The sequence below is a fragment of the Aphelocoma coerulescens genome, chromosome 2 (genome assembly GCF_041296385.1).
Source record: "Aphelocoma coerulescens isolate FSJ_1873_10779 chromosome 2, UR_Acoe_1.0, whole genome shotgun sequence".
NCBI classification, from domain to species: Eukaryota; Metazoa; Chordata; class Aves; order Passeriformes; family Corvidae; genus Aphelocoma; species Aphelocoma coerulescens.
Genome location: NC_091015.1, coordinates 13,797,863 through 13,812,448, shown reverse-complemented (window position 1 = coordinate 13,812,448; position 14,586 = coordinate 13,797,863). Strand labels below are relative to the sequence as shown.

The following is a 14,586-nucleotide window of genomic DNA, read 5'->3' as shown; positions in this document are numbered from 1 at the left end:
GCCGAAATAGAAAGGGGGGGAAACCAGCACAGCAGGAGTTTTCTAGTCCAGACGGGAACTATGCACATGCACGTACCCAGGGCGGTATCGCTCTGCCTTGTTATCTGTCCTCCAGCAAGCACAACAGAGGCTGGGATTGTGCAGCTGCTATTACAGAGCAGAGAGAGCCCCCGGCTCCACAAGCCCCCATCTGACCGCTCTATCGCCCTCCCAGCATCTCCGGAGCCTCTGTCTCAGCGCTTCCACCAGCACAACACTTTAATTCTCTCCCAAAAGGTTTGTCCTTATCTCCTCAAGACCGATCCTCCCAACACAGGTGTTTAAGCACTTGATTTTGCATCCATTTCAATGGAAGTTGAAGAAGAATACAATACTAAGATTAAAACACTTTTATGGTAACACAGAGATTTATAGAACATTAGTAAAGCTCTTAAATCTGTGTATTAACCAAACAGAGAAAATATCCTCTAGACTTTGCTTCCAAGAGGAGGAAGTGCCTCTAGAGGCGGATTACAGCATAAGCACTGTTTGCCCACAGATGGATCACGAACTCTGAATCATGAGATTACATGAGAATTGCAACTTTCATCTTTTAAGCATTATCCAGCAGTGAACCATGCTGGATCCAGATGAATTTCTTAAAAACTTCACAAAGAGGTACGTTTAGTTCAGTCCTCTGTTATCTACTACCCGGGTACAAAGAGTAACGTTGTTCAGGTCAGGGAGAACTTTCTTTGCTAGAGGAAGTCGGTCCAAGGCTGAAGATGGCCGGCACACATGGCCTTGCCAAGAACTGCATATGCCTGTGCTAGAGAAGGGAAGACCACAGGCAAAGGTTTTGGATTTGCTGACGGTTTATATTTGTAATGAACACAAAGTTGAAATGGAAAGAAAAAGAAAGGGGGGAAAAAAAAAAAAGCCCAAAACAGAACAGCAAAAAATGAAATTGAAGGAAAAATGCAAGGGTGGAAGAGGGAGAAACAAAGGTATCAGAACCTGCTGTTCAAGGGACATCTCTCTCCAGGAAGGGCCACCAATAACAACCAGAAGACAAAAGTAGTAGGTTTTCTAAACAGTTCCATCTTCACATCTCCTGAGACTACACTAAAGGGCCTTGAAGAACTCAGAAAACATTTCTGCAATCAGGTTGCAGGATATCAGTGGGCATGCTGGCTAAATATTGAGCAAAGCTACTCTGGGAGGCCCTCAAAGACCAGATGTAGAGGGTTTCTAGATTAGAAAGGTCTGTGGGCTTCCAGAGGTTTTGATGCAGCAGCACAGCACAAGGTGACCACCCATATGAACTGATTCTCCTTGGTCACTGACAAAAGTTTCAAAATCTACTTTTAAGTCTATCCAACACTGCAATGCTTGTGTAAAACTGTAAGCAGTTGGAAGCATCTCTGAAAGCTCAAGATATTCCACGCATCTTCAGTCTGTATAATCCAAGAGATTTTAGGAAGATATGCAAACCACAGGTGCATCAGTAGAGTCTGGATTTGATAAAAGACCTTCTACAACAAAACCACAAAGGACCCAGGGCTGCTTTCTCAGCCTGTCTGAGTGAAATGCAGCATCTCAGTGGTGCCCAGTTTGAGCAGTCCAGTGATAGACAGACAAGATGACCACACAGCAAAGAGAGGCCCCAAATTAACATATATGTAAAACAGCTGTGATCTGGCACAGGAGCAGAGCTAACTGAATTTGGTTCTTATTTAGCTTCCTGTAGACTGCCATATACACTCTTTCTTAGGAGACTCAAGGCCACATTCAGAAAACCTATTGCCTAATCTTGCCTTGAGTTTTTGACTGGTGCCACTGCTGGAGAGAACCCTTTCTAACAGCACAGCAGAGCCCAGCCAGATTTTCAGATCAGTGCTTGGCGGATACTCAAGGATAATGCTAGCAGACTTGTTTCTGTGCAGTAAGCCAGTGTTAAAGCATAGTGACATGAGGCAATGTTCTATGGTCTTGGGTGAACTGTTACTCCAACATTTGGAGCATTTACAAATAGCAAGTATTAACAGAATTTTTCATAAGACTAGTAGGTTGTCTCATCAGGTGACACCCCTAATTGTTCCAGTATTCCTTGTCATTGAAAGCTGGCTGTATTTTCAACTAGATAATTTCATTTTGGGTTCAAATTTACTTTAAGATTGTCAGTAAACATGCGCCATATACATATATATCCAACATATATAGGATGTAGCTTAAGAGAGACGCAGCTTAAAAGATACACTCCTTAATCAAAGAATCACAGAATCAAGAAATTATTATTAATAATATATTCATAAAAGGCCATTTTATTAATTTAATCATGGTAAATTGAAGAGCATTAATTTTCTTATTTGTCTCATAATCCATATGAACGCTAGGTTTTAAAGAAAATACTACTGTAAGCACAATACTGTTAAAATTATAAAGTAAAGGCATAATAATTCCATAAAATTGTGGGCATGATTGATTCTTTAATGGGCTGTTCACTTGTTCTCTGACCCCTCTAAGGATTTTTGCTCCTAGCCTCTCATACATAGCAAATTCATTAAATCCTACCTATTTCCCCAAAGCATTGCATCATTTTAGAGGTATATAGTATCAAATACCAAGTAAAATAGAACAAGTGAATTGCACTGATAAAAAAATTGAGGAGCAAAAAACCACAGAAAACAAAGTTAAAATAGCAGCCATTATGAGCCAACACTGACAGTAATATTTTACTCTGTCTCCTAGTAAGCATTTTGAGGGATTGTTCAGTTAATTTGTAAGAGTACTCTTCATTAACAGCATGTATCTAACATCATTATTTTACAGGATCAAAAGGAAACTCTGCAATCTAACTGCAAAAATATTTCATCTCTGTGGACCAAATCAACATCTGAATTTTTCAGAAACATAAGGAAGCACCTCACACATTTGGTTGCTATTTTATTATCTTTTATTAGTTGTACATGCGACTACCCCAAAGAAGTTGCATTCTCTTATAACACAAAGGAAAGCAAATACACAGGGAAAGAGAGTAATGAGAGGAGAAGAACCCATGTTACTATAACATCAAGCTGTTATGAAGTTCTGGCACATGCATTTTCTGCAGTTTCAGTGAACACATAAAATTGTTTTTATGACACACAAGGAATGAGATTCCAGGAAAGATTCAAATTGGTTAGCATAACTTGATGGACAGGGATTAGGAATTTGCTCCATGCACTGGGGACTATACAAATAATTTCATAATTCTGCCTTGGTACCCAGCGTGACTATTGCAACCTCTCTTACATCATCACATGGACAGTCTATACTCTCACCATTCTTACTGAGAGAGACAGAGAGACACAGAGAGACAGGGAGAGAGAATGAAGAGAGAGAAAACGTTACTAACTCAGGCATCAAGTCTTTCTTCCTTTTATAAATGTATATGGCTGATTTTCTGGGGACCTAATGTTACTAAGAAACCCTAAGGGCCAGCTGAGGCCCAGCAGTGTGTGAAGCCAGGGCACAGTGTGGTGCTTGTCTGGCCAACCATCCCCTGCCCTGAGCTGGCCAGAGCAACCGAAGCAGCTTTCCATGGCTCTGCACCCCTGGCATGAGCTCTGTGGCTGCTCCATCCATGTGAACGGAAGTTGGCTGCACAAACACCCTCATCACTTATTTCCTTCAATTCCCATCTTCCTCTTTACCATTTAATCTGCAAACACTTTATTTTTTAAAAAAGGAATAAATTCAATGACCCTGCCTCACTTTTCTTAAAAAAGAGAAAACAAAAACCAATCAGACTAGTAAAAAACCATCCAGGCACTGTAATCCAGCCACCTTCTACAATCAGAATGGATGGACAAAGAAAAGAATAAATTTTTACATCAGTTTATAATAGTGTATCTGCTAAAGAGTAAAAGAATTCCCATGATGTAATCTAAACAGATGGTCACAAATGATAAAGTTTCTGGAGTTTAACAAGTTAAACTAATAAACACACACTCCCAGCCTGCCTTAACTGTACCATAAATCATTGAACCCTAAAAGAACTGAAAGCAAACCATTTTAGGTTTAACTGAGGAGTCTACACAAGAGTTACTGTGGCTCTCTATTCCATTGAGCTGTTATTGATGAAGCCACCATTCACAAATTTTTGTTCTTATCCGCAGAAGACCAAGGTGCATAGAGATGATGGTTAAAGACATCATTATGACTAATTAGTGATATCTCCTGTACAAGGACAAGAAAATTTCCCTCTGGAGTTCCTGCATCAATCCTAAATTTATGGCTGAGCTATAGCATGATTTTTAGATAAATAATTCTAATATATAGTTCACTTTCACTACTAAATGTGTCAATCTATTTACCCTTCATAAAACTTCATAAAGTTTGTCTCTTTACTGAAGTGATGTCTACTCAAAGAGGTTGTTTCTCCACTCACATTCCCCAGTATTACTTAATTGATAACCTAAACTTCTCAAGATTTTGACTAAATTGATCTGAGAGACACCAGAGCCTAGGCCCCAGATATCTAGGACTACAAGAGACAGGATGAAAAGTAGACTGGAAATATTGAGAAGAGCATATGACATATATATTACATAGTGGTTTTTTTATGTTAAGGGAAGCTGACAAGGAAAAATAGAGGTACTCACCACTCATTTTTACAATTAGCAGTTTAATATACATATCATTCCATAAACAGACTGCATGGCACATAAATAGACTGAACTCCAGTGACAAATATACTGGTAAGTATAATTTTTAGGTTTCTCCTAAATTTATCATTGAAAAATGTAGATATGCAAAACTTTGAAGAAAAATACAAAACATATTTCATTCTATATAAATACTTGTTTTCTGAAAATGTCAATAAAATCAGTTATAGAATATATAGAGAAAGCATTTCATTTTATTATTTCAGTCTCCTCAATAAGAAAGGGAGCTCTGGGTCTATAAAAGATGCTTAACACAGCCAAAGGAGCTGTTCATACTAATGTCAAAAATAAATCCAGCTTTGTCTTGTTATTTAAAGTATATAAACATACCAACATGTGGGAAAATTCATCAGAGAAAATTGAACTTCAGTTATTTAATTTAAAAAACAGACTCTCTCTATCAAGGTTTAAGCAAATACTGAAGTCTACCTCTCCTGTTCTTGCTTCATTCGTATTCTCTCCTCTTCTGAAGTAAGAGCTTCCTGCACTTTTATTTTACCAGTTTTCTCACTCTTGTCATCTTTGCGATGTTTGCCAAACCTGTTAATAACACACAAAAAAAGAATCTAACTTGTGAAATGAACAAAACTGTATTTTCCTTTTCCTATGACAAAGAGAGTTCTCCAAGAAGGGCTGCTGGGAAACCAGGAAAGGAAAGTGCAAAGACCTCAGAACCTCAGTTTTTAGTATTTTCAGGCTGCTTCCAGGTTGGGGTTTTTTACATGAGTTATTTTTATTTTTATTTCACTCCCCTTAAAAGTTTATAGAATTCCTCACTGAAGAACAGAACAAACAAAAACCCAGTAATTGTACCACATTCCTCTTTTATGCCAGGATTTTGGGGTCACTATTCTTAAACAGACAGTCAAACAATGTTTTAGAACACCATCTCTGCCCAAGGACACAGCTGATGTGTGCATTAAGCGAAGGCTTCCCCACATGAACATGAGGGGAGAGGGACCTGCAGGTCTGACAGCTCCCGGGACAGCACTGCACCCCACACCCCGAAAGGGCCGTTTCACCACACACAGAACGTAATTCAAAACTCAGTTTATTCTTTTTCAGCACCAGAGGGCTTTTTTAACTCTCTTACTCATGGCTCCTTCCCCAAGGGTGTTCCAGTGTGGGAGGATGAGTGGAGGGATGGAGCTGTCTGGGCTGCCCTAGACAGAGACGGGTGCTGCCAACCCAGAGTTTGCCCTCTTCACATCTCCTCTTCCCCTCTAAAGGCTACATTTCAAATACATTAGGTTTCTTCCATATTTGCATATTCCACTGTTTTCTTTAAACTTTCAGGGAGTGAAGAATTTGGCATTTGAGATATTCAGTTATTATTAGGACAAAATTATTCATATTTCTTAAGACGTTTCTGACCTATTCTGGAAGTAATGACTTTTGAATGGAGCGAACCAAACAAACACTTTAATATAACGTTTAAATAGATCTAAACTTTAGATGAAAATTTTCTATTTAAGGCAGAAGGGCTCACATGTATCTGTTAAACAGTATATATACCAATTAAACGTGGCATCATTTTTCACACCAAAAGCAGCAAGAATTTTACTCTTTTTATACCAAACACTCATCTGAGAGCTGACTGACACTGTGGCCCTTCACACTCAGGTTCACATCAAAAGTGAAATTAAAGCAGTGAGACTTGTAATCAAACATGTCTAGCAACAGTGCTGACAGAACACCGCAAATGCTCACAAACAGTGAAATAAACCACAGACTTCTTAAAGCTTCCTTCTCACCTGTTAATGTAACATCTTTAAAATATTTACAGTTCACCAGGCATTTATAATATTTTCCCATTTGTTCCTTTTGATTCTAGGACAAAGTCATTGTGTGGGATGATGACATACCACACAGAAGCCCTGCAGAATGATTAATTTCTGGCGATTCAGTCAAGAGATATTATTTATATTGTGTAATCATGTTTATGGCTCTTAAAACAGCTCTTTAAAACCAAAATGCAAAAATACAGCATAGGAGCATGTACATAAACTTTAAAGTGTGTGCCTGTTCCCCACACAGATTGCTCATTTCCACAGGAATTCAGGCATCTGAAAACTAAAACTGTTTGTTATTACCCACCTGAAAAAGGATAAGCAGAGGACATGATAGTGTTAAGAAATGCAAAATAGGGTGTGAAGTTAAAGTTTCTGATTTTATAATGTTATACGTAAAACTGACATACTTAATTCAGTCATTCAAAACACCAACATGTATCTCTTAAAACATCCATCTATTTATTAGAGAGTAGTCAAAACCATTATACAAAGCATTTACATATATGACACAAGAGATTCAAATCAAGTTCTGGATGTTGCACACCAGACAAAAGAGATTGGTTAATTTAAAAGAGCCCTAAAACCTCTAGCCCAGAGAGTTTTGGCAGAAAAACAGTGGAATGGAGCCATTCTACCCTGATACACAGAGAGTGCCTGAGGTGGCAGCATGGGTCTGACTGATGGAACATGCAGAGCTGTAAGGAGACAAGCAACATATGTGGCACTCTACCACAGCATCTCTGGGATGCTCACATTTGTTTCTGTCTCCTGTCCTTCCTCAACCCATTTAAAATGTCAGGCAAAGCAAAGGAGTTAAATTCTGGAGTACCCAGTTTATTTTTGAAAAGAAATTGTGGTTTAAAAAAAAAATGGGGGGAAAAAAAGAAAAAAATTGAATTAGTTATTGCCCATTACGTTTTGGCAGCAAAACAGAATTTCTGCCACCATAAATCAATTCATTGCAAGTATGAACAGATATATAGTGAAATCAATACCTTATTAAAAAAATAAAGTACACAGGAAATTTCTAATAATCCTTGTAAGCAATCTAGTAAATGTCTGGTCAGGCTGCATGATTGTGAGGAGAGCATTTCTAATGTTAACATGTAATAATGCAAACCTAGCAAAATTCAATGGTTTGAATTTCCAGATCCAACCACACAAGTCCAGAGCACACAGGGCTCTTGTGCATTCCCACAGAGGCAGAGGAAGGCACCACACGGGGAGCACGTGGAGCAGCATCAGGGCTTAGTTTGCTTTGAGTCATGAGCAAGTTCTGGCAACAACTCTTCTTCTTTTTCAGGGTTTTCTTCCAATCGTCTGGGAATTAACGTTCCTTCTGCCCCTGAGGACCATCCTGATAAAAGTCTCTGGAAGACAGCTCTGGTTCTTTCCCAGGCATTTCAGAGGGTGGCCATATTGTTCCCACTCTGATCGGAGACTTTCCAGTGCCCATCTCTGAAAAGCTCAGTGGTCATCCCAGCAGTGGACAGCCTGGCAGAGTATGAACCATGGTGGTCTTGCACAGGTGCCTTCTCTGGACTTTGTCACCCGCAGAATTGATATATCTGCCATAATCACCACTGCCTGTAACAAGTTCAGCAACATTAACTGCACTGTCCCTACCCTGGAACCCAAAATAACAAACACCATCCTCCCCCCTCCCTGATTTGGCTTCATGTTTTTAGCACAATGCACAATTGTGTTAATTGTGGTTTAACAATCACAAAGTTTTGAGAAGATGCTAAGATAGCATCTCAAGATGCTGAGAGCCACCTAGCACTTGAGAAAGGTGCTGAAAAGAACTGACAGAGATACATTTGTACACCCCCACTCCTTTATTTCTGTAGGAGCAGTCAACACTCCCCACTCCAAACATCATTCAGAGTGCTTGATAAGATTACTCTTGCTAGCAATAAATGTGTTTGTTATTTACTTCTATTAAAAGTGTTTGCTTCATGAAGTATGATTTATAGTCATAATGAAACCCACAGCCCAAATCAGCATCCTCTCCACCAAATTTATAACAGACATTTATAAATTATTTATTTAACAGTCATATTCAAGCTAAATTTAACTACAGAAATGCAACATCCAGCAATGCTAGGGCACACCATTAAAGCCAGCTGTTAAAACTCTGTCAGCTGTACTGTGGTATGACTACACTGGTGTAAAGCTATTGAAAATCACCTGTCCTAATTTCTTCAGGTAGATGTTTCCTACTCATATAAATGATGTTTCCTATTCATGACTATTAACTGAAACAGGACACTTAGAAATAGGACTATTCAGACCAGTGAAATTCAAGCAGTCTATGCAATATCCCTTCAAAACATCCCCCAGTTACTGTGCACTGTCTCCACAGCCAGAGGTAAAGCCCTTTCTGCTGCTCTTCGGTGGCCTTTGTTTAATGGTGTGAGTCAAAAGTCTGAGTCAGGTGCCCAGAATTACTCCCAGTACTTACAACAGCCTGAATTGAATGCATCGGCTCAAAGCAAAGATCTGGCTTACCTATGTCAAAGTTTTACCTCCTTACAAGTGCAACTGGTCCAGTCCCCAGCTTGCCCCATGAACATTAATGTGTGTGACACCTTCCTCGCAAGCCACCAGGCTTTGCATCGTGCATCTTACCTCTTTACTGCTCAGGTACTCAAAAGGAAGGACAGATGGAATTAGGACATACATCCCATGCATGACCCATGGCAAATTTGGAACCTTACTGCTTCCAATTCTATTTTTTTCATAATCTATATATTGAATGGCCTGACACACCCACATAATAAGTTCTCTGACTGAAGTGACTGCTCACTTACTGAGAACAGCCTAAGACTGAAACTCACAAAGTGCAATCAAAGATATCTCCCTTGTAAAACAGAAATCACCATCCATTTCTCCTGTATCAGAGAGACTCTAGGCTTTTGCAAGGCCTTGAGGATACAGCCAAGCGCTGTGATCCTGGCCCTGGCTGCTCCCTCCCCAGACACAGGAGCAGTTCTCTGCTGCATGCAGCTGGTTAGAGTGCCTCAAGCCTAGAGTGCCTTGGTGATTTTCAGGCGCTTGTCTGAACCTGAGATGGTCTCATTCTCACTCCTGGGGGGCTGGCTGCTGGGATACTCATTGCAGTTCTTAAAAATGCAAATGAAATTACAACCTTCCGATACGTACATGAAAACTCCATCACTCAGCATCTGTGCCAGCAATGTTCCCTGCATTAGTGAAAAGGAGGACAGTGCTTAAAAACAAAGGTAGAAACTACTAATTTTGGAACTAAAAACCAAAACCATGCAGAAAAGGAGCATCTGTGGCACTGATGTTCAGACAGTCTTGAGAATCTAATTCCAAGCTCTTTTCTTCTGCTATGCTCAGTGCCAACAATTTGACTGCAAGCTATAAAAGCCCAGCCTAAATCACTGCACAAGATACCAATGCACAGACATGAGCTACTACATGACGTGCAACCAAATTATGCACACTACTGTCTCACCAAGCTACCATATTCATGAGGAAAACAGTTCTGTTGCTAAAGCTCCTCTGAAGCACCTACAGCCACCAAAGCACAACACTGACCTGTGGCCACCACTTCCCTCAATCTCAATTCTTAGAAGCAGAGGACAGAATATTACTCAGGGTAGAAAATAAAGACCAGAAAAGAAGTGCACATTTTCCTCCAAGCCCCAAGTAATAAAAAAATTACCATTCTGTTCATAAACATATCCTTTCATAGATATATAGCTTAGTACTTCTTTGAGGACACAAACTGTATGGTTATAGAATAATCTCTTCATAATACTAACAATGTTTCTTCTGTAACAGCTTGTTTATTCAGTTGGTCTCTCATTTAAACCCCGTTATAAAAAGTATAGCTAAAGTGTAGTTTAATTTTATTCTGTAGCTGCACAAGCAAAGAAAAAATTTCTATGACTAATTGAAATACAGGTTGTAAATTAAAAATACCCTGTCTGTCCATGAGTGTGAGAAATTGATGAAAGAGAGCAGCCGAAATCTTGTTCACTCTAATTGCCAAGATACTCCAGAGTTCTACTTAATTTATATCTTCTTAATTCTCTTTTTACACTAAGGGTTGGAGAAAGTTTCAAGATAAGTGTAAATGCTCAAAGCCACATTCACAGATCCACAGACTTAAATCCTCAAATTCAGCCAACAACAGGAATCACAGTAAGTGAAGAAATTAAAAACTGTAAAAGGACCATCTTTTAAATCTATGATCTCTAGTACATAACAGACAAGTCACATCAGAGGAAAGGACCACCCTCAGGCCCCATGACACTGGTTTGTCACATTGTTATTAATAAAAAGATGAGAACACAGACCTGTATGCCATAAGCTTGACCCTCAAATAGGAAATCTCATGAACTCTGGATAATCTAATCAAACTAAAATGAATACCCAAACCTCTCTGTCAGTCCCTAGCTGGCTCACTTTCAAGCTTACTTGCTTGAATGACTGTCACCAACTAGGAGGTGACCTAATCCGAAGTCTATCACACTGAACAGAGAGGCACTGACTAACAAGTGCCTTCAGTGGCTTTGGGCCAGTGCATCAAAGCAAATGAACAGTATGAGGCTCAACAGAGAAGACAGCATAGCAGAACATTTAAAGAACAAGCTCAAGCTACAGCATGATACCATATATATATAAAAAAAAGTGAAATGTACATAAAATATACATGTGACATAAAGAACATGTAAGTGATTTTGCATAATTAGACATAAATACAGATAGAACAAGTGAAGCAAGAAGGACGCATGAATGGTAACAACAGAAATTCCACATTTACAAGTTGTCTCAAAAAAAATTCAGTTTAAAAGAACATGTATCAGCATCCTTGATATAACAAAAATAATATACACGTAATCTGCTAAATGGATTTTACTCTGATGCGTTACTGATGAGATCATTGTCGTCTGCCGAATCATCCACATATTTCATTAGAATAAAGAGCTACAGAAGAAACATGCATTAGTTGATTAATGAAAAAAAACCAAAAATTGATTGAGACAGAAGTTCAGTCGCATTATGTTCCTTAATAGAAAAAAGTCCATCATTAAAAATTAACAATTGGTAGGTGTCTTGAGCTATTTTGTCAGTGTTTTCTATCTTCAAGGCATGCTCTTTTACCCATAGTAGCAAACAGTATTCACACAGACACACATAATGTAAACATTTGAATGATTTTGCAATGATTTCTGTAATCTTTCTCACCCTACTGTATCAGCAAAATCATAAGATTTATATTGCAACATAGTATTGTGACACACAAAACCATTCTGTTGCTAAAAAAAAGCCCAAAAAACAAAAAACAAGGATATAGCATAGCAAACAAAAGCCACTCTCTTTAGTGATGACTTGAAGGTTTAGAAGCCTTCCATTCCAAGAAAAATTGTGCAAGTGCTATTTTTAAAAACATGTTCTTAAGTGTAAACATTTACATATTTGCAACGGATTTCTAGAAATAGCCTGTTATCACATGCTACTCATCAAATAGTAGATCCAATTCTAATTGTTGGGAGGGAGTCCAGTGACTGCTGGAGTGACTCAGCAGCAGCACTGTCCTGAGATGACACAGAAGCACTGATGTGCAGGCACTCTGATGCCGGAGCTTGTGGGCATAATTAAAACAGACATTGATAGCTTCGTTTTCCATGGATTTCCTTGCCTGCGTTAAAACTGATAAAGCAGCAATCCTTCTGGTGCAACATTCAGCAGAAGACCCCTGCCAGGGGGGTTCCTAGAGAACTCTGCTGTCACAAACCAAGAAAAGCGCATTACAAAAGGTCATAGGTAACTCATGAAAATGAAGAATACCCTGTATCTCTTCAGGCCAGTGATGTTTGCCTTCAAGCAATAAAGAAACTCACATGCTCAGCCACAAACACAGAAATTTAAAGCATGAGAACCAAAGTGGCTGTTACTGCAAAATAGCAGCCCTCTGAAGTGCCCACCTTGGGCCTGAAAACTGTAAAGCATGTGAAGGTCTTCTGTGTTCTATTCACACATTTTGTCTCAGCAGCCTCTGGATCACTTTTTTTGGAAATATTAAAAAAACATGTTTAAGCCCCATTCAAGGGGGTATTCTAGTACATCTCACCAAACTAAGTTTGCTCAAAGAGAACAGACAGGACGGCGCATGTATCGCAACACTTCATGTACAACAGCACCGGTGATTCCCACAACAACTTCCTGGAAAGAAGTGGAAACAACATATGTGATCCATAACTGTTTCCAGCCAGTGAAATGTAATCTGCCTGTCTTTTGAGTCAGTATCCCAACTTCATTGAAAACGGGTATGATGCCAAACCAAGAGACATGTCATGAGGTTTCATTCAATTATTTTCATAAACAGTTTTGATAACATTTCCTGAAAGGCATGACACAACAGGCAGAATATTATTCACACCAAGGCACTCTCTTTTCACAACTTAAGCATTTTTAATATTTACTTCCAGAATAAAATGGTGGAACTTTTAAAAACAGATTTCTTTTATGGAAAGACCATCTGTTTGCAAGTTTCTAAACAGAAGATAATCTTCTTGCATTGCTACTCATGATTGCCTGAAGCTAGCTGGAGCCATGGACAGCACTAATAAATAAATTTAAAAAGCACAAGAAATCAGAAAAAAACTCTAACAGCTACGTCAAACTACTGTAGTTGAAAAGCAGTCTGAGAAGGTCAAAGGAAGTATGAAAAATTTTACAATGATACTACTGGAAAGACAGCAGCAAGACAGCAAACAGAGATGTCCAAATCTACTCAGTAAGCAATACCACAGTGCAGTAAAAGTTGCCATAAATAATTCATATTCATGGTGGTCAGCCAAAACCTGTTAAACTGGGGATTGTGGCATCCCTGAAGAAGTCAGGAATATCAAAAAAAGCTGCTTAGGTACAATTTGTTAACAGTCATTAATGATGGGAGCAACCACAGAAGTAGTACATGACATTTTAATGGACATTTCATAACAGTGTAAGCATTTTAAAGTTTGTGACCTGAGCTCTTTAATGCTATGTATGTATTCAAAAAAGGGAGCATTTATTGACCACAGTTACTTGCCCCAAGCTTAAATTTGACACACCGTGTGCTACTTGTCATTGAAGAAAGTAGCTCTACCTCATACATGTGACCCAGCCAAGCTAATTCAGTCTTTTTATAATTTATATTTATATATTCTCATACTTTTGTACTGTGATTTTTATATTGTGTACTGTGATTTAATGTGCTTAAAAATTCTCCTGTCACCCCTCTCACACAGAATGTGCCCATCAAGACTGCAGTGCCCTGTTCTAAAGTGCAGTACTGGGCAGTAAGGGACTAAACAGTAATTGAAAGACTGTAAATACAAACTCCAAAAAAAAACACCAAAGCCTCACTTATAAAGAGCAGGCTCCTGAAAAAGCCTGAGTGACGGCCTGCAGTATGCTAACTCACAGACTGCATACATAAAAGCACACATACAACTCTCTACTTTGCAATACATAATGCCATACATAGGGATAACAAAAAATTCCCAAATTCTCAGCATCAACTGCAGCCACCATGAACAAGTTCCTGACAATCTGAAGCAGTCATTCTTCTACAGCATAGGCAATTTTTCTGGGATGAAGTAAAATCCTACATCCCAGTGCCAGGCTCAGCCCTCCATCTCTGGCTCACACTGGGCCAAACAGGTGACACCACCTTACCCTGGTGCTCCCCATCTGCCCACTGCTGCTCTGCAACCTCTGCTGTTGCTTTTGTCTCACTCAACAGAGTTTAAAAATCGTGGACCCATTTAGGTACGAACAATACTGCACTGTATGCCTCTAATTGCCTGTGTCCACTAAGGATCCTCAGAGACAGGTTTAAACCACGGCTACTCGTCAACATCTTCTCTCCACAAATATACTTCTAATTCCTGCTCTGTTCATTTTAATGCATTATTGTTTCCAAATACAATGCTTCAAATTGCAAATTATGTCTGGCTCAAGGGCTGATTATGAGAAACACTAGCACTTCTGCCTCTGTGTGAGTAACTCTGATAATAATGAGTGATTGATTGAGCTCCAAGAAGTCCAAGTGATGAGAAGGGTCAATTTGAACATTTTTA

General features: G+C 39.1%; 1 protein-coding gene across 12 annotated transcripts in view; it reads right to left on the bottom strand.

Moving 5' to 3' along the window:
* The window catches only part of PARD3 (par-3 family cell polarity regulator), a 449,586-nt gene that overhangs the window by 111,929 nt on the left and 323,071 nt on the right, over positions 1 to 14,586 (bottom strand). For 8 of the 12 annotated variants that reach the window (XM_069006483.1, XM_069006484.1, XM_069006486.1 and 5 more), the window contains one exon: positions 5,118 to 5,228. The exons of 3 other annotated variants lie outside the window; for them this stretch is intronic. In XM_069006483.1, the coding sequence (XP_068862584.1) occupies positions 5,118 to 5,228 (111 nt within the window). Of the gene's footprint in view, positions 1 to 5,117; positions 5,229 to 6,917; positions 8,069 to 14,586 lie in introns of those variants that run through there. One more of the 12 variants, XM_069006492.1, reaches the window with a different exon arrangement.